General features: G+C 31.6%; 5 protein-coding genes across 5 annotated transcripts; 4 read left to right on the forward strand and 1 right to left on the reverse strand.

Moving 5' to 3' along the window:
- Positions 1–44: 44 nt before the first annotated feature.
- On the forward strand, positions 45–3,342 carry Tsp_00067 (putative ubiquitin associated and SH3 domain-containing protein B). Its single transcript, XM_003375801.1, is given in 7 exon segments — positions 45–264; positions 280–417; positions 468–652; positions 734–1,193; positions 1,249–1,472; positions 1,799–1,873; positions 3,169–3,342. 7 exon segments carry the CDS (start codon positions 45–47, stop codon positions 3,340–3,342), a joined length of 1,476 nt encoding a protein of 491 aa, XP_003375849.1.
- Positions 3,343–4,025: 683 nt separating this feature from the next.
- On the forward strand, positions 4,026–4,548 carry Tsp_00066 (hypothetical protein). The gene is made up of 4 exons (XM_003375802.1): positions 4,026–4,091; positions 4,145–4,214; positions 4,356–4,451; positions 4,472–4,548. Exons 1-4 carry the CDS (start codon positions 4,026–4,028, stop codon positions 4,546–4,548), a joined length of 309 nt encoding a protein of 102 aa, XP_003375850.1.
- Positions 4,549–4,843: 295 nt separating this feature from the next.
- Positions 4,844–4,969, forward strand: Tsp_00065 (muscle LIM protein 1). The gene has a single exon (XM_003375803.1). It carries the CDS (start codon positions 4,844–4,846, stop codon positions 4,967–4,969), a length of 126 nt encoding a protein of 41 aa, XP_003375851.1.
- Positions 4,970–6,227: 1,258 nt separating this feature from the next.
- Positions 6,228–6,643, forward strand: Tsp_00064 (cysteine and glycine-rich protein 1). Its single transcript, XM_003375804.1, has 2 exons — positions 6,228–6,400; positions 6,586–6,643. Exons 1-2 carry the CDS (start codon positions 6,228–6,230, stop codon positions 6,641–6,643), a joined length of 231 nt encoding a protein of 76 aa, XP_003375852.1.
- Positions 6,644–7,842: 1,199 nt separating this feature from the next.
- Positions 7,843–10,797, reverse strand: Tsp_00063 (polypeptide N-acetylgalactosaminyltransferase 5). Its single transcript, XM_003375805.1, has 11 exons — positions 10,249–10,797; positions 10,146–10,182; positions 9,836–10,002; positions 9,491–9,644; positions 9,212–9,425; positions 9,035–9,152; positions 8,834–8,965; positions 8,550–8,678; positions 8,369–8,479; positions 8,115–8,243; positions 7,843–7,980 (listed from the first exon to the last, which is right to left on the reverse strand). The coding sequence occupies exons 1-11, from the start codon at positions 10,795–10,797 to the stop codon at positions 7,843–7,845; spliced, it is 1,878 nt and encodes a 625-aa protein (XP_003375853.1).
- Positions 10,798–18,166: the final 7,369 nt, after the last annotated feature.

The following is an 18,166-nucleotide window of genomic DNA, read 5'->3' on the forward strand; positions in this document are numbered from 1 at the left end:
TNNNNGAAATCACTGCAGAACAAACAAATGTCGGCGGTTATACAATGTTGTATTCAATAGCGCCTGATGATGATCAGCCAAAGCCCTTTGTACGCGTTGATCGCAAGATAGAAACATGTCAAATAGCAAATCAAGTAGATAACCAGGCACATATTGCTAAATTTCCTGAGAAGGTTGTACCCATTGAATTGCCTCTTGTGAAGGATGTGAATTTGCATGAAGTTCGAGTATCAGATCAGAAAGTGCAAAATGAAATCGAAACTGGTAAGTGATTTGCAGCCGTACGAAGGAAACAGAGTGAACTGAGTTTTATAGATGAAACCAATGCGGGAAATTATTCTGTAGATAAAGAAAGAGTTGTTGCGAATGCAGCTACTGGCATTCTGGATGCATTAGCGCCAGCAAAGTTAAATGATGGTAATTTACGCAAAACGAGTGTGCTTTTGTATACTTACCTTTTCAATTAGCCTTGGAATGTATCCATCTTGAAATGGAACGAAAAGGAGCAGTTACTGGAGATCAAATTATTGAGTCGCCGCATGGGCTGAAAGTAGTAGCTGAACCTACAGGTCGTCGAGTAATGTTGATGCGAAACGCAGAAAGAATTGATCGGACATTTCCTGAATGGATTGATGTTTCATTCAATGATAAGGTACTTTATATCATTAATAGTGATTTCATAATAATATATCACGATAAATAATTTCATAATATAATAATATACTTTTTTTAGGGAAAATACAAATCATATGATTTGAATCAACCATTGGAAATTCCTATGCGCCAAGATGGGCATGAAGCCTATCGTTTTGATTCTCCAATAACTGAACTAGGAAATATTACTGCAATGATGCTTGGGCGCGCAATGAAATTCAGAAAATATTTGCCATACAAAATTTTTGTTTCTCCAGCATTTCGCTGTATTCAATCTTGCCACGGTTTTATGAAATCAGTAGAAGACCCCTTATTAAGTATGCAAATTGAACCAGCTCTTTTCGAATGGCTGGGATGGTATAAAACAATGCCAAGTTGGATGGAATTCAGCGATTTGTTGAAATCAAATTATAAAATCAACAGTACTTATAAACCTGTTGTTGAAGCTAGTGATATGAAACAGTATTTGAATGAAAGCGTAGTGAATTGCTATCAACGCTCGATCAATGCTTTTAGGCAAATATTAGAAAATAATAAAAGTAATAGTTGATTTATTTAAAAAATTATGTATAGTTATGTATATTGTTTGTTTAGAAGAGGGGAACATCTTGTTTGTTGTCCACAGTACGACTATTGATGCGATTACACGGTTTTTAAATGGTAAGAATACTGGCAGTGTTTCTGAAGAAATGCTGAAATCAGTGGGGAAGAATTTTCCGTACAGTTCAGTGTTGATTTATGAAGAATTAGCAGATGGTACATGGAGGTTAATGCCTGATGCATTACCGTCTATTACTTACTTGGATGTCAGTAATCGTGTTAACATGGACTTTCTAAATCGAATGTGAACAACATTTTCGTTTTGTAACTTCATTTACTGTTTGATTACTTTTTAATTTCCTTTTTATTTTATTATAAATGCAATTGATGGTCATTGATTTTCCTTTTTATTGTAAAATATTATATTTTTCTACTTGTTAAACTTTTGATCTATAAATAAAATTATTTTTTAGTTTTGCATTATTCCGCTTACATTTTGAATTTCAAATTTAAATAATTCATACTTTTACTTTTCTGTAACGATGCATTTTGTCATTTGTTAATATTAATAAACAGTTGCATTTTCGAGAAATTGTTATTTTAGTTGCATTGGATTGCTTCGTTGCATTTCACATTTGAATGCCATGGCGCTATTAAAGTTGATATTTTACTGCCATTGGTATTTTCATTTGTTTCATATTTCATATGATCTGAAAATTTTGCTCAATTGAAAATTGCTGTGAAAAGGTAAATGAAAAATTAGAATGTAATTTTTGTTGTATTGAGTAATCAAGCAGCATTTTTTGTTTGTGAAAACCGCATTTTAAATTGCTGCAAAGTTGTTAAATGACTGCGCATTTATGTATAATGTAATTTAAACGTAATTAAATAAATAATTTTTTATGTATGTATGTATGTATGTATGTATTTTATATTTGTGAAACGTTAGTGAATTAATTACTTAAAACTGCGCATTGTTGCATTTCTTTATTTTGTGTTTAAAATTTATAAATTTTCATAAATATATCAAGGTTTAAGAAAATGAACTGCACTTCTGTATAGCAAATATGGTTGCTTTGTTACAAAATGTTTTAAAAAAAATCATATCATTAGAGCATATTCATTGTTGCTCACAGCTTGAAGTTCATTTACCCTGTTCACAGTGTCTGCAAATTGGAAGGGCTTTCAGTTTCCTGACCTTCTTAATTCCTGTTGGCAGATACAATTTTCAACAAATAATTTCTTATCACTTGAATATTTCAGAGAAATTACCACAAAGTCTGTATAATCAAAAGTACATATAATTTTTACACACTATTAATTGGGAATGCTCATGTTGAGATTATTCGTTTGAGAAAGAACCTTTTTAAAGAAACTGACATTTCTTTCAGCTTCCTTATTAATTAGAATGCTCATTATGGAAAATTCTTTTTTAATTGTTTTTTCCAACAGTGTCGTGGTTTTAAAACAGGCGGTTCATTATTTATATAAAATTCCTCTTGATGAAAAAGCCGTTCATTTCAAAACGTAAGTTTCGTATAAATTTAGTTTTTCTGCTGATGTTTTTATCATTCTCTATCAGGAGTCAAAAATAATTACACTCAGTAACTTTTTGCATTTTTTCTTATGTAAATTAATTTCCTTTCTTCAGCTGCTCAAATTATAACTGATTTATAAAGCAAAAGTTTATACTTGACTTAAAAGTTATGCATGTTTGGACGTGAAAATTTCATTTAACTTTATTAAATTCATAAAATTCTTTTTTATTATTTTATGATAAAATAGTAATTGAAAACTAAAACTGAAATTGCTTTTTAAATAATTTATGCTAATTAAAAAAATAATATAAAGATTAAATTATTCGCTTATTCTACCATAAGTAGAAACTGTGCTGATGGTTTTTGTATTGTGTATTGCTTTTTTTAACAATTTTAGCTTATTGTTAGGAGTGAAATATTTTTTGCAAAAATGCAGTCAGATCTCACAGCTTTTGCCGTTAGATTGAGTGAATATAGATGGCTTTTCAATTTTCGAAAAGCCGAGAGGCAGGCAGGCTGCGCTAATATGCGCATACGCTTCCGGTCAAAAACCTTCAGCTATATATTCATTGCATTGGACTATTTTTCATTGAACAGCATGACTAGTTAGTGCAAGTTGACTTGCAACGCACTGCTCTTCGTGGCATTTTGCAATCAACCCACGCCAAGATTTAATACTTTAATTTTAAAATTTCTTCCGTAAAACATCTGCAAACCAGACGAAATGTAAGCATAAAAAATGTTTTCTGTTCTAAAATTTATTCCTTTTTATTTGTGTTACTTTTTGTAAAATTTTCAACTAAACTTCTCTGTTTCAAAGAAGATCCAAATTCAATAATAAACATCATACAGATTGAACATTCCCAATGAACAAAAATATCTTTTTCTTTTGAAAACAAATTTCAAAAAATGAAATCAAATTTTATTAAACATTATGGAAAAGAATTAATTTATAACAATTGAAATAATGTTGAAAAGCATTTATCATTAATCAGATCTATGTTTTAGTTATTCATAAAATTGGTTTACATGTTACACTTTTATTGCTGTTGAACTGGTGAAACAAAGTTTGCTTGTTTGTTTGGAAATTAATTCAAGCAAAAATAAAATATTCAAATAAGTCGAAATGAAAGTGAAGAATAAAATTCCAATGTTCCAATGTTGTTTCACATTTGTTTTGCTTGAATATAATTTATTAATTACAGTAGTCAGATATTTTTCACCAACTTGAAAGATTATATTTATAAGAGAGAAGAAGAAATTTATTTTGGAAAACTTTTTCGAATATAACTGATGGAAATGAGCGGAAAGGAAGAAGAAATTATGGTTGATCGTGTTTGTTGCAAGCTGTCACGTGTGGTTTTTCTTCTGCTTCAAGCAGCTGGCTGTTGCTTGCATTTTATTCTTTTTAGCTTCAACAGCAGCCGGTCTTTCTCAACTTCCAACAAGCGAACTGGTTAAAATTAGCTTTCAACTACTTTAGTTATGTGTTGCATACGTCTGATAATAACAACCAGACATTTGCTTTCAAGCAACAACTGGTATTTAGCATAAAGCAACAGCAGCAGCTGAAAAAGAAGTAGAAGTAGAAGTAATAGTTAATAATAATAATAATAATAATAGTAGTAGTAGTAGTAGTAGTAGCAGCAGCAGCAGAAAGCAGTGGAAGAAGAGAAGGAAGAAAAGAGTTAATTCAGTGCGTGGTAGCTAGCAGTGGAAGTATAATATTAATAGTGTAGCAGCAGCTACTGCAGCAAAAGTGATGCGTCTGTCATTCCAAGTGAAGAAAATTAAAGCTGCTTGCTTTGGGATTTAACGTCAGTCAGTGCTTCGTTTGTTGCTTGGTAAGCGGCCAGCTTGAACAAGCTCAGCCGTCGTCGATTGCTTTTGCTATTTGATTCTCTCATTTTCTGCTTGTTGTTGTCATTGCATAAAAAACGTATTCTCTTCTCAACTGTGATTACGTAGCTTCTTCTTCTTCTTCTTCATCATCATCATCAGCACCGTTGCAAGCCTACTACACTATTGCATCTTAAGTAGATCGAGATTTTCCAAATTTTCGTACAGTTGGAATTTTCTGTAAGCAATTTTTGTTGTTCTCTGAACGAAAAATGCCGCCGCAGTGTCCGCGTTGTAAAAAGCCGGTCTATGCGGCCGAGGAACGAGTAGCCGGTGGTTATAAATATCACAGCGTCTGCTTTAAATGCTGTAAGCAGTTTTTCATTACCCAGCTTTGACCGCGTTCTGTTGCTCTTGTAGACGTTGCTGACCGTTGCGGACCAGAAGGGGGAAAATGCCCTTTAAGCCAATCGAAGTGCCCAAATGCCCCAAGTGCGGCAAGAGTGTATACGCGGCTGAGGAAATGGTGGCCGGCGGTTACAAGTGGCACAAGTTCTGTTTCAAATGCTGTAAGCTTCAATCAATCTAGCACTCTCAGTTTCACTTCACTTTTCTATTTATGCAGTTTTGTTTTTCACTGCTAATACGGTTCACTGGCTTATTAATTAATTAACTACTGACAAAGGCCCGAAACTTAATAATAATCATAAACCACGTTCTAACGATTTGGCTGACATTATTAATCATTTTTGCTTGAGATGCATCTTTTTCTGGGTTTGACGTTTTGGTTTGGGATTTTCTTTTATCTCATCATGTCTTTCTTCTTTTGAGGCGGCTTTTATAATAACATAGTTTCTCTGAATTAGTGTGCCACTTGCGCAACGAGGAGCAAGCGATTTTTTTTCTTTTTTTTTGTTTATAATAATCTCATATTATTGTTATATAACGGCACTCAGATTCGAGTTTTGGCCACTTCCAGGCAATTTCTCCCTTCTGTTCCTGCTGTTCAGGTTGTGTGTGTTGGAACGCGTTTGTTTGTTTGTTTCAGCTTTTCATTCTATGCTTCTTTATCAAGCACAACTGCTCTTGTTGATCTTTTTGTTGATTCTTTCAATTGATAATATCCCACTCATTTCATTTCGTGTCGTATTTAAATAATAAAAATAAAAGTTGAGGAGGTGTGTGTTGGTCAGAATGTGCTTGCTTTGCAGTTGCTTTTTTGCACGGGCGTGAATTTATGCTTTGTTGTTTGTTAGTCATGTGTAACAGACTGCTCGACTCTGTCACCGTTGCCGAGCATTTGGACGAGTTATTTTGCAAACAGTGCTATGCAAGAAAATTCGGTCCCAAAGGGATTGGATTCGGTATTGGCGCCGGCGCATTGACAACGGACAAAGGTGAACGATTTGCAAACAAGCAGGGTTGAAATGACGTGAGCTTCATATACCACAAAGCACGCTTTTCTTCCACTCTGCCAGTTTCGTTTCTCCCTTCTCGTCCACTCTTCCCTTTGCATGCTTTTAACACTGCTGCTTATGATGCTGATTGAAAAAAAAAATTTTTTTTTCTGCACTGAAAAATTAAATTTGCAAATTAAAATTGAAAGAAAATTTAAATGTCGGTTAGTTAATTCGTTAGTGTGGTGTTGGTTTAGCGATGTGCAACAAGCTGTTGGACTCGACAAGCGTGGCAGAGCATGGCGCAGAACTGTTTTGCAAAACTTGTCACGGTAGAAAGTATGGACCGAAAGGCGTCGGTTTTGGTTTGGGTGCAGGAACGCTGACCACCGACACAGGCGAACGATTTGGCAACGTCCATTCTGAAATGTCGTGAGTTTTTCCACTACCCTTTTTATTTCACTCCTATCCCCTCTGTCTGTTTCCTTCATGTGCACAATTTATCTTCATATGTTTTCTTTAATATTATGCATATTAAACCATGCATGCATTCGTGATTCATTGATACTGTATATTTTTGAAAAGTGAGTACAAATTTCATGTTGTTGTTTTTTCAGAAACCGTCCTCTGACCGCTGAAGCGTTCACCGCACCAGTGCAACCATCCCATCGATAAAAGTCAACCAGTTAAATTCTCAATCGGGATTCTCTAAATCATATATATTATCTATTTATCAGTTATTTACAATATGGTTTTTTAGTTTTGCAGTTTGATCCCGTTGTGTTTCTTTGATTTATATTCCAACATAATTTCTTATTTTTAATTTCTGCCAGTGGTAAAAGAAACCTTATACATGGTTAGTGCTTTTCTTTAATATATTTAATATTTTTAATAATAATAAAAACTGCTTTGTACCACTGTTCTTTTTTTCCTTATTACCACTGGAAAAAATCTGAACCATTTGCTTCGTTCCACCTGCAAATGTTATTAATAAAATTTCAATGAATTAAAGGAAAAACTAAAAAAAGTGCACACAGAATTTTTTCATGTTGTGGAATGTAATGCAGTAATATATGTAATAAAGTTAGTACTGTTTGAGGGATAAAGCAAATGATAAATAGAATTGTTTAAACATTTAAGAATGCTAAAATACAAATATACAAATAGTGAGTGAGTGAAAAGTATTTCTTTTCTTTTAATGAAATTCAGTTGGTATTAAATGATGTTCATTATAATAAAAAACGATGAAAATAGACGACTGTCACTTCCAAAATGTACACGCTTAATTAAATATAACTAATGGATCAACTGCCTGATTATTGTCTGTGAAATGTGTTTCATAGTTGATCAAAAAATTTTATTTTCATTCACTTCATTTTAAAATACAATAGCCTCTGATTTTTTTATGAAAAACATATTTTAAAACAAATAAGAAAGAATATTTCCAAACAAAAGAAAAAGATTAACAATTCTGGTTGATGATAGGGTGTGTGTGTGTGTGTGTGTATGTGGCACCGGGAGACACGAGATACATGTCAAAGGCTCAGGCAATGAATGCTGATTTGTTCGCTTAATTATCTCAAATTAACAGCAAAGACAACGAAATCAATGCAAGAATAAGCAACCTGCGTAACAATGTAACAAGTATAAGTAATAATAAATAAGTAAGGTGAGCATTGGGCCTATATAATAATATGAAAAAGAAAAAAATTACCGAACAGGAAAACTTTTTGAGAGAGACCAAAAAGAAACGCTTACAGAAAGAAAGTACCATCATGTTGTTGCAGTTGAGCAACAAACTTTTAACATGAGAAAAAAAGAACATAATTGCTGATGTATTATTCCATTAGTGTTTGAAAAGGCAGTTAGTTAATTCACCGTTGTTTCACAATTTCACCAAAAGTCCATTGCTGATTTAAATTCTGAGAATCACACGAAGCCATAATAACGCCTGTTGCATCATGATTCATTTCCAGGCACAAACCTGATATAACATGTGTTAAAGTTTTATCCTGAAAAACATAATATACAACAATAAAAATGCACATCTTCACAGAATCTTCAAAAAATACTGATGATAAATTTAAAAAAAAAGAAAAGAAAATCAAGCAATGGATGAAATGATATTTTGTAAAAAAAAATTTACCTTGAAATTATATTTCCATTCTTGATTTCCTTTCAAACCATGGCAGCCAGACAAAAATACTTTTTGACCCGCATAATCAACGCACGATTCATCACGTCGAATTTCCCCCGTTGGACTCAGCATCCAGTACTGAATAAAATTTTTGAATTTTTTCTTATTTTTCAAATACAATTTCGATTTCGATCATCAATTTATCAAACATCGTTATGTACTACTGTAGCCTTTGGGGCAAAAAAATCAGCAATTTTTTTTACCTGATTGCCACCTTCTCCATGGCATGGATACATCGAGATGGGCTTGTTGTGTTCTTTTCTTCCGGATGCAAAATCCAAACAGTGACGCTTATTTTGTCCCATGCATCGAATCTGGATTCAAAGTTTGCTTATATCAACATCAGTAACAAAAAGAATACAGTAAATCATATTGAACCCCAACCTCGCCTTTGGCTATGGAATTTCCAGGCACAAACAATTCCGGATAAACGTTCTTTATGTACCATTCAAAGGAGGAACAATTCAACCGTTGACGCAACGCTATTCGATCGGATACATCTCCAAATTCGCCCTAAAGAGTAGAAACGGAAAAAAATTTTGAGAATTTCAAATTCGAATCCACATCATCAGTCAATGTGCAATAATAATAATAATAATAATAATAATGAATACAAGATTGAAGTTGATCCGTTCGTAGTAATAATTTTTATAATCGTCCAACCAAACTTCGGCCAGGCGAACAGTGTTACGCTTTACAACATTGACACCAGGCCTCCATTTATAAGGAGATCGTTTGCGAAAAATATGACCCACATGACTGCAAGGAACAATCTCCAATTTACCACCACACATCCAAACCTTGAATAATTTTGAACAAAAAATTAAAGTAAATTTTAATTTTAAAAAATCATCAAAAGAATATAATACTTTGAAGGATAGTTCCAAATTTTCACCACCCCAAATATCAAAACCTGGGTCGTATGTTCCAAGATGTTGGAAATATTGTTTATCTATGGAAAACAATCCTCCAGCCATTGTCGGAGATCTGCAAACAACAACAACAACTGCATACAAAGAAGCAAAGGTTGAAATTGTGAAACTCACTCAACAGGTGCCGTAGGATCACTGCGGCTTTTGCGCACTCGTTCCGGTATTGGGTGCCAATTAAATTGCAAATTCCAATCAAAACCACCAACATTTGTCATCCAGGACTTTCCGCAGTGATATTTGAACGTATCATCGTCTATTACATCAATTACAGGGCAAACAACATTACTCCAATTTTCCTTTATTCTGGACAACAACGGAGGAAGCCATCCTTGAACAGGCAACGACGACAATACATTACTAGCGGTATATAATGCACTTTTCTGTCTGTTGTACCTTCCAAACATTCGCAGTGTGAGTCGAGGAACGTGAGCACCGGTCCAATGGCTACTGCTGCGCCGCTCAATCTGGCACGAATCAAACCTTCACGTTTCTGCAAGCGAACAATTTTCACTATACCCAATCGATCCATATAAACATCCAGTTGATTCTTTAAATGTTCTAAAAATTATTGAAATTATAGAAATAAAATTTTTAAAAAGAAAATCATAATAATTAGGAAGATAGAACTATTTGAAAAGTTATATACATATATTTTTTTTAACATATCTCTCATTTTGTTCATCTATTTTCAAAGGGGCTAATTTCATCTGGTTGAAAAAATGTATGAAAATATCTCACCAGCGTCAGAGAAATCGTCGACAAGAATAATTTCTTGAAGCAAATTTGCCGGCGACCGGGACAAAACGCTGTGCACAGTGCGAAGCAGAACACTCCACGCTTCGTTGTGAAAGCAAATGATAACCGACGTCTTTGGAAGGTTGTCATTGTATTGCTTTTTGTAACATCTAGAAGTTGAAGAATGGGGAAAAAAATGAAAATTTTAAACAAAAAAAATAAATAAATTACGATGCGTCGGGAACTTTTGGCAATTTCCTGTATATGGATATTCGATCGGATACATACTGATTGAAGGCATTTTTCTGCCAACCGACGTCGTAAAGTGCCCTCTCTTTCGGCGGTAGGTCCTGAACACAGACAAAATTTGAAATAAAACCAAAAGGAAAAATAATTCCAATTATGATCATGCCAACCTCTTTCTTGATCACCACTGCGGTTCCATTTTCACCAGGCATATCAGGAGCATAGTTGTATATGTCGACAGCTTCAATGTGAAGCAACGACTGGGGCACGTCGATCACATTTTTCTGCATCGACTCGCCACCGAGTGGTTTTTTCCTCATTTTTTGAATCTGTTGCTTTTTCAAATTTAACGTTACAAAACGTGACTGCTTGATCCTAGCTGGCCATGAGCTGCTGCTTTGGGTCGGCTTTGGGGAGACTGTTCTGATCATTTGATGCTGTTGCTGCTGCTGGTGGTAATCGACATTTGGCTTCTGCTCCAACTCTGTCATAGGACTACAGTAGAAGTTTTCAAATAAACAAATAAACAAGAAAACAATCCACAGAATCCCACTTATAAAGTTATACCTCGGCGGACCTTCGTTCAACCATGATTTTTCACTTTGACCAACCAAGCCCGAGCTGCGGTAGCTAATTGTGAACGCCAAAAACAACCAAAACGTGCACAAAGTTACGGCCAGCTTTATTAGCGCTGATCGCCGCCGACGAATAAAGTTCATTTCAAACTTTCAACATAATTTCCTAAACGGAGGATCATATATATGTAATATTTGATTCAAAAAGAAGAGAATGAAACATGTACACACGCATGTAAGCAATGTAAGCATGCAAAAATGTTCACAGAGAAAATGAATATAATTTGTGTGTTCAACTTTATCAACAGTCGCAGAATATAAAGTACAAAATTAATGTGGAAAGAATAATAAAAATAAAATTGATCAATTAGAATAAAGTTGAATAGAAGAATCAGTTGAACGACATGTCGGTTCGACAATGTACAAGCAATGATGATGGTATGACGACAAAGAGTTAACAATGAATAAGCAAGCTATAACAGAGACAACAAAATTTCTCACAATTGTTCCCAGATGTAGTGGAAAATAAAGAAATAATGACGTGACGCTTTTGGCTAGTCAACACGCTTGTGTCTGTCTGTCTGTCTGTCTGTGTCTATGGTAGATTTAGCCGAATAAATGGCAATCGATAAAAATTTTATCCGCTTTGAACATCACTTTCACCAACGCGTCATTTTAAATTATTTATTTCTGTTCAAATAACTAGCGTAACAGCAGAAGCAGCAGCAAGCAAGCAACACAACACACGCGGCTTTTAACTATTATATTATTCAATCTTTCTATTGCTAATAAATAAATGAGCTACGATCGAATAATGCTTCGGTTCAAGAAAAAAAAATTTTTTTTTTGCCATCAAACAAAATAATATACTTGGCAACAAAATTGCGGAAACAGACAAATTATACTGAACAACGGCCAAAGTCAACAACACGCGACACAATAATTTTTTTCTCTTCATTCAGCATTGTAGAGCTCGATTTAAATCGCAGCAGCAGTGTATTTTTGTATTCAATAAACCCCCCCCCTTTCCTCTACCTCTGACGTGGCAATTATAAAATTGTAATATTTTCCAATTGCAAACAAACTTGAAATGATATAGGTCAAAAGAAAAACGAACTTGACAAAATGGAAATGACATTTCGGTTCAAGAACAACAACACGCACGCCCTTTTTTCAATTCAAACGTCACGTTTTCACTTTTTCCACCTTGGGAATGGATATTCTCATCTAATTTACCCATCGACTGTATATTTTATTCGATTACAAGCAATATTTCAATTAATAATAAAAAGAAAAATAATAATGACAATCGGTTTTTATTACAAAAATTACCATACGTGCAACGTGAAACGATTACTTTTACGACCATGATTCAACCAACACAACACAACACAACAAAGTAAAGAACACAAATTGATACTGGTGATAGTTTTCTGTGCAAAGTGGGTTGAAAGAAAACTGAAGGTTAAACTGCAAAGGTAAAATAATAATAATAATTGTATAAAAAGTCATTTCACTTTTCACACTGACAACCTTCCTTTCACAAATCAACAATACCCGAAAAAACTAGTAAATGTCAAAAAAAAATTTAGACAACTTTGTGAAACTAAACCAAAAAAATAAAAATCTCAACAAGAATGATAATATGTAAGCAGCAAAAACTACCTGGAATTTAAATAATAATAAAAAAAATTTTTTAACATTAATTCTTGATTTTCTTTTTTTCGAATAAGTGAGCAACGATAAGCAACAAGAGCGTGCAAAAAAAAACATTTTACAGTCAACCATTCGACATCGGATTAAGAACGCACCAAAGAACAACAAACACTGACCGACCTTTCATTACTGTAATTTCACCGTCTTGGATCGTGGCGATTAGTTTGCACAAAATTTCATTCAATCTCTCTCACAGGTAAATTTTTAAAATGTGCATATTTTTTTTAATTCGAAACAAAATGAAAAACTGAAATTAAAATGAAAATAACTGAACAACTGCCAACTGATAATAAGCAGAGAATAATAATCACCTCGATGAAAAATATTGAAACAAAAGTAAATTGTATAAAATGGAATCTGAAAGCAAAAGTTCCACACCGAATTTACTTACAGCTAACGAACATCAATTATCACCCAACCCGTGAGAATTTTACCTACGCACGCCCACGCAGGTAACGATGTTCAACGTTCAGAGATAACGTTTTCAACTTCCTCCACGTCTAGAGACGACAATACACAAACGAACATTCAGCTTCGGGCAAAGTTTTCAACCAAAAACACTGACGACATCCGTTCAACCATCGCTTGCAAGTTGTAATTCACCAACGAATAAATTATAAAATATGAAAATTATATACTTCCTCAAAATTTATTATTATTTTTTTCCAAATTTAAACTTACGTCATTACTGAGAAACTGAATCATTATTTTATTTATAAAATTGTTTAATACATTTTCATCTGGTGAGATCGATCAATTCAATGTCTACTGCAAAATTTCAAATTATTCCACATATATAAAATTTCCACATTTCCATCAATAACAGACAAGATAATAAATAATGAATAAAATATAATAAAAAATAAGATTGAACATCTTCGAATTTAAAAAAAAAGAAAAAAATAACGATTTCCATCTCAGTAAACAATTTTTTCCCCTTTTCAGTTTAAAAATATCTCTTCTTAAATTGTCAAAAAATTCTACAACATAAAATTGGGAAGCGTTTCAAGTTTTCAACAATTTCTCTGCTTATCAAAGAACAAGATTTGAACACTAAATAATGAATTGATCGATGATCAATTCTGTCATTTGCAATTCAATTCGAACGAAATGATATGGAAAAAAAAATTATTCAATTAACATACACAAAAATTCTGTTCGGTTGAAATAATCCAAAATCCATGAAAAAAGACAAAAAGCCTTCCATCGAAAGCTTTTAAATATCACCGCATAGATAAAAAAAATTATTCATCATGCAGTAATTCTTTTGTTTTTTCAATATAATCAAATGAGCGTTTCACAGACAATCTATTTCTGTTCAATAATATTATCGTTGAAAAATAACAAATAAAAATATTGACACATCCGCATAATCGGATGCTATCTTCAATGGACACCGTTACACAGATAAGAAGTGAATTGTATCAATTTTACCAACTTCACTTCATAAGCTAAATGTTTTATTTATTTCAATCGAAAAGAAAAAAAGAACAATCAATTTTTCATTGATAAAAGATAAATCAAATTCCCCCCCCCCCCCAACCAATTGAGCAACACTCTGGTCAATTGAATTCAATTTTTACAACAAGATCATTATTCACTTCGTTAGCATAAATTTTCATTATTCAGAACTAAATTCATTTTAAAATAGCTAAACATAAAAGCATAAAGTTCGTAAAACCAATATAACATTCCATTTCGTTTTTGTTCAAAACTTAAAAAATATCAAATGTATTTCTTTGAAATCACAATAACAAAAATGAATTGTATTTATAATTCAAAGCTGGCTGGTTAACTGATCCAAAAAATTACCATTTCCCATTTCAAACAAAGAAAAACAATTTTCTTCAACCAAATTGACAATGTTAAAAACAAAAATGTGAAATAATTTTTCAACAAACATCAAAATAAATAAATAACAATATGCGCTTATATTTAAATTAACTTACATTTCAAAGAACAAAATATATTCAAACTTCAAAAAAATATCATACAGTCCAAATACAGATATATGAAAACAAATCCGATATTGGAATACAAATATCGAATCAAATTGACATTTTTTTCAAAAAATACAAGAAACTATCGCTACAGTATACATTTTTAAATATTCAAAATCATCTTCTTAGTAATTTCACAAAAATGAAAAGCATATTTTAAAAGTATGAATACAACTAAAAAACAAAAAAATTCAAAGAAAAAAACTGTTCAATCTTTCCATGCTCATAAAACATTTTTTACTTTAATGCAAGCCATCTTTTCCAATGCCACTGAATTTATTATAAAATTCTACATTTTGTAGTGCAAAATAAGAAACCAATTTAGCAAGAATTAAAAAAAGATACAAGAAATATTATGCCTAACTTTCAAGCTGTTATTAGAAACAAAATTTTATTTAAAAAAATTAATTACTATTAATTTCTTGAAAACAAAATTTGCAATGCAAAATGTAAAAATGTTCATAATATGCAATAGCTACTTTTTACAATTTGGCAACATCTCGTCAACAAATTATTTAAAATTGGCATTTCAATGTTTCTTATTTATCACTGAAACTTCTAAAACCAGATCGCACATACACAGTATTTTCCAATTTTACATTTAATAGCATGCTTGTTGAGAAAAAAACCAAATGCACAAATATTTTTTACATGACCAATCTAAAAAGAGAAGAAAGAAAATTCAGTTAAATTGAAAATTTCAGTCTAAATTTTTAAAAATATTAATGATCAATTCAACAGACGATGTATTTAGAAAATTTGTTTCATTTCTTAAAATCGTCCATTATTAACTAAATTTAAATTTCCATTTCTGTTGCTCTCATCTTAGAGATGAACATTCTTGCAATACTATGAAGTTCAAACACGAAACTTATTTAAATATGAACTTTAAATTAAAATGTAAAGATAACAGCTTACCAGTGTACTTCGTCCATACCAGAAAAGTGACATTATTTCAAAATAAAAATCACATCACTGAAATAACAGTCATCAGTAGTGAAACATGTCAATAAAAAATAAAATTTTACAATTAAACTCTGAAAAACAAATTACGCATAAAATATTGTAAATCTATCACTTTCACAAAATGCAAAACCCCTTTTTTACACAAAGATAAACGCAACTGATTTACAGTATTAATGATTTTCAAGTTAAAGCACCCACAAACTTTGCTTTGAACATAATTTCAAAGCAACTATTTTTCTATATATTGTTATGAATAAAATTTGCAAAACTTTATGAATTCAAAATTTTTTAATTTTGATTACTTTTCTGTTTATTATTATTCGCTATTTACTTATTATCATTAATTTATACATGCATTTTTTCTATGACCATTTTTGTATTTTACACGCTAAAAAATTTTATTACGAGAAATTTCAATTTTAAATGATGCAATATACAGTAATGTTTCTATATATTTTTTGGCAATGTATGAATTATGATGCACGAAATACCTTTTAATGGGATAACCAATTCATTTATTTTCCAAATAACTTAATAACTTTTCATTATAAAACATCCATACTCTCAAATCAATTAAAGTATGAAAGAGCTGACTTCAATTATGAAAACTTTACATGCATCAACTAAGACATTCAAAATATTTGCAAATTATTAATCATTTATTAAATCAAATTTCATCAAGATTCACATTTTAATCTTTTCAGGAAAATGTTGTGCAGTAATAAGGAGATATCAAAATTTAGTGACTTTAAACTATAAAATGTCTAGACATCAGTGGGAAAGTTATAAATTTCATGTTTGCTTTACTGCAATCTTTATAATGAAGCACAAATGAATATGTTTTCTGAATTATAACTGTGCTGCATGTATGTTTTTTTAATGTTAGTGTTGCATGCTGTATTGTTTTTCCAGCAGTAGAATTAAATTGTAAAATTATTGCTTACAGAAACTCTTGATTATTAATTTGCTAATTAAAGCAAAATAAAAGTAAAAAATATTATATATTTTTATTTTTGAGGTACAATGATTTTCTTAATCTTACCTTCCTTTCTTAATTTAGAATAACCGACTTGTCGGTTTTCAAAGCGATAGAATTCTTATCATAGTGATCTGAACAGAACAACAGTTCAGTCGGACCCATGCTAAGATCACTACAATCCGCAGCGGTACCAACGTTGTTTTTCTTGTTGAATGCAATAACTTCATCGTTGGATGGTTTCAAATCCGCTTCAGTCTGATCAGTCCGTCCGTTCAGTCCATAATTGCAATAACAGTGTTGCGGTTACAAAATATAAAAAATCAATTTAAAATTAATTTTTTTCAGTTATTAAAATATATATACATATGTGTGTGTGAGTATGTGTGTTTACAGATGCATAAAGTATATGAAAGCATTTTAAGTAATAATATTTTTTACTTAAAAATATTTATGAAATTGTTTCACTTGTATTTCATTATGCATTTTAATTGTTATCCATTAATTCTTTTTAAATTTTTGCTGTGAACAAAACTATTTCTTAATTATATATTTCTCTGTATTTATTAACTGAAACAAACTAACTGCGCAATAGACGTTTCTGAATTAGTTGATTTACATAATGATGATGTTTCATAATATTGGTTGAATTTATATATATCTATATGTCCATATTTGCTATCAGTTTAATGAAAATTTATGCATGCCAAATTTATGCAGTTGTTTACAGTTGTTTTGAGTTAAAGCATGTTAGAAAACAAATATTGCAGTGCACTGATTGAACAGTCCGTCAATCTATTGATTTTCATTGTTGCTGGACAATCAAGCTGTAATTGGATTGCTCAAACGCCTACATCACCAAAGCAAGCGAAGATAGCAAATATTAACTGTCAATAAATAAAATTCCAGTGTTTGCCATTTAAAAGCTTGATTTGGGGTCATCTTTTGAAATCCCAGAAATCCCGTACATCAGCATTTTTCTAAAATTATTCTAAAAAATGCTCAGGTAAAATTGTTACATTTATTTAAAAAATCAGAATACCATTGTGTGAATATTGAGAATTAAATTTTGCTTAAAGAAAATTTAAGAATTAATGCTGAGATTTGAACTTAATTTTTTGCCTTCATTTTTGAAAAATCAATTTATTAATTATCAAGATAGCATAATTAACTGCAAATTGCAAAATTTGAACAATAAGACTTCTATATTAGTTTTTTTGATTTAATATTTGATTTTCAATTAAGTTATGCATCATGAAAAGTTATGCTGCTGTTAATTTATTTGTTTTCAAACAAGAAAAAAGAACTGCTATTTCAAAAATGCTCTTCATCATGGGGTTGCTCTACGATTTCAAATTCTACCCAAAAATACTTTAATTGCGTCTATTTCAAAGGGTGCATCTTTCGTATTGTCAAGTAATGGAAAATTCTACCCTTTGGCATCACAACTCATTTGCCACATCTGACAAGACCACCAACAATTTTCAAATATAATTTTTTTTGTTTACTTGTTTGAATATATTTTAAAGCGTTTCTTTCTCATCATAATCTTCTTCTAAGCATATATTTCTTTTGCATTATTTTTTTAATGTATTAAGCGCAATAGGCAGACTTTACCGATATATATTTTTCTAGAAATAATTGCTAAATAAGCAAGCATCACTACCAGCAAGTAAGCACGGCAAGCATTTATACTGAATTTTTTTCTTCTTTTTCTTCAAATAAAGGATTTTCCCGGTTCCAGGGAGTCACAAAATTATTATTAAAAATATAAATAGATAAAAATAAATTGCACAGTATTGCAGTTTCTTCTTTTGTTGAATTGCATCAACTGATTGAAAAAATATATATATTA

Source organism: Trichinella spiralis (assembly GCF_000181795.1).
Source record: "Trichinella spiralis strain ISS 195 chromosome Unknown Scfld4, whole genome shotgun sequence".
NCBI classification, from domain to species: Eukaryota; Metazoa; Nematoda; class Enoplea; order Trichinellida; family Trichinellidae; genus Trichinella; species Trichinella spiralis.

Bases quoted from the DNA above. Each gene is read 5' to 3' on its own strand.
- Tsp_00064 (XM_003375804.1), top strand. From the start codon at position 6,228: ATGTGCAACAAGCTGTTGGACTCGACAAGCGTGGCAGAGCATGGCGCA. The intron at 6,401-6,585 runs GTGAGTTTTTCC...TTGTTTTTTCAG, and splicing joins AACGTCCATTCTGAAATGTC to AAACCGTCCTCTGACCGCTG.
- Tsp_00063 (XM_003375805.1), bottom strand. From the start codon at position 10,797: ATGAACTTTATTCGTCGGCGGCGATCAGCGCTAATAAAGCTGGCCGTA. The intron at 8,679-8,833 runs GTTTGGTTGGAC...TCTACTCTTTAG, and splicing joins ACACTGTTCGCCTGGCCGAA to GGCGAATTTGGAGATGTATC. The intron at 8,480-8,549 runs GTTGGGGTTCAA...CTTTGAATCCAG, and splicing joins ATTCCATAGCCAAAGGCGAG to ATTCGATGCATGGGACAAAA.
- Tsp_00067 (XM_003375801.1), top strand. From the start codon at position 45: ATGTTGTATTCAATAGCGCCTGATGATGATCAGCCAAAGCCCTTTGTA. The intron at 418-467 runs GTAATTTACGCA...CTTTTCAATTAG, and splicing joins GCCAGCAAAGTTAAATGATG to CCTTGGAATGTATCCATCTT. The intron at 1,194-1,248 runs GTAATAGTTGAT...TTGTTTGTTTAG, and splicing joins AATATTAGAAAATAATAAAA to AAGAGGGGAACATCTTGTTT.
- Tsp_00066 (XM_003375802.1), top strand. From the start codon at position 4,026: ATGGAAATGAGCGGAAAGGAAGAAGAAATTATGGTTGATCGTGTTTGT. The intron at 4,092-4,144 runs GTTTTTCTTCTG...TATTCTTTTTAG, and splicing joins GTTGCAAGCTGTCACGTGTG to CTTCAACAGCAGCCGGTCTT. The intron at 4,215-4,355 runs GTTATGTGTTGC...TAATAATAATAG, and splicing joins ATTAGCTTTCAACTACTTTA to TAGTAGTAGTAGTAGTAGTA.
- Tsp_00065 (XM_003375803.1), top strand. From the start codon at position 4,844: ATGCCGCCGCAGTGTCCGCGTTGTAAAAAGCCGGTCTATGCGGCCGAG.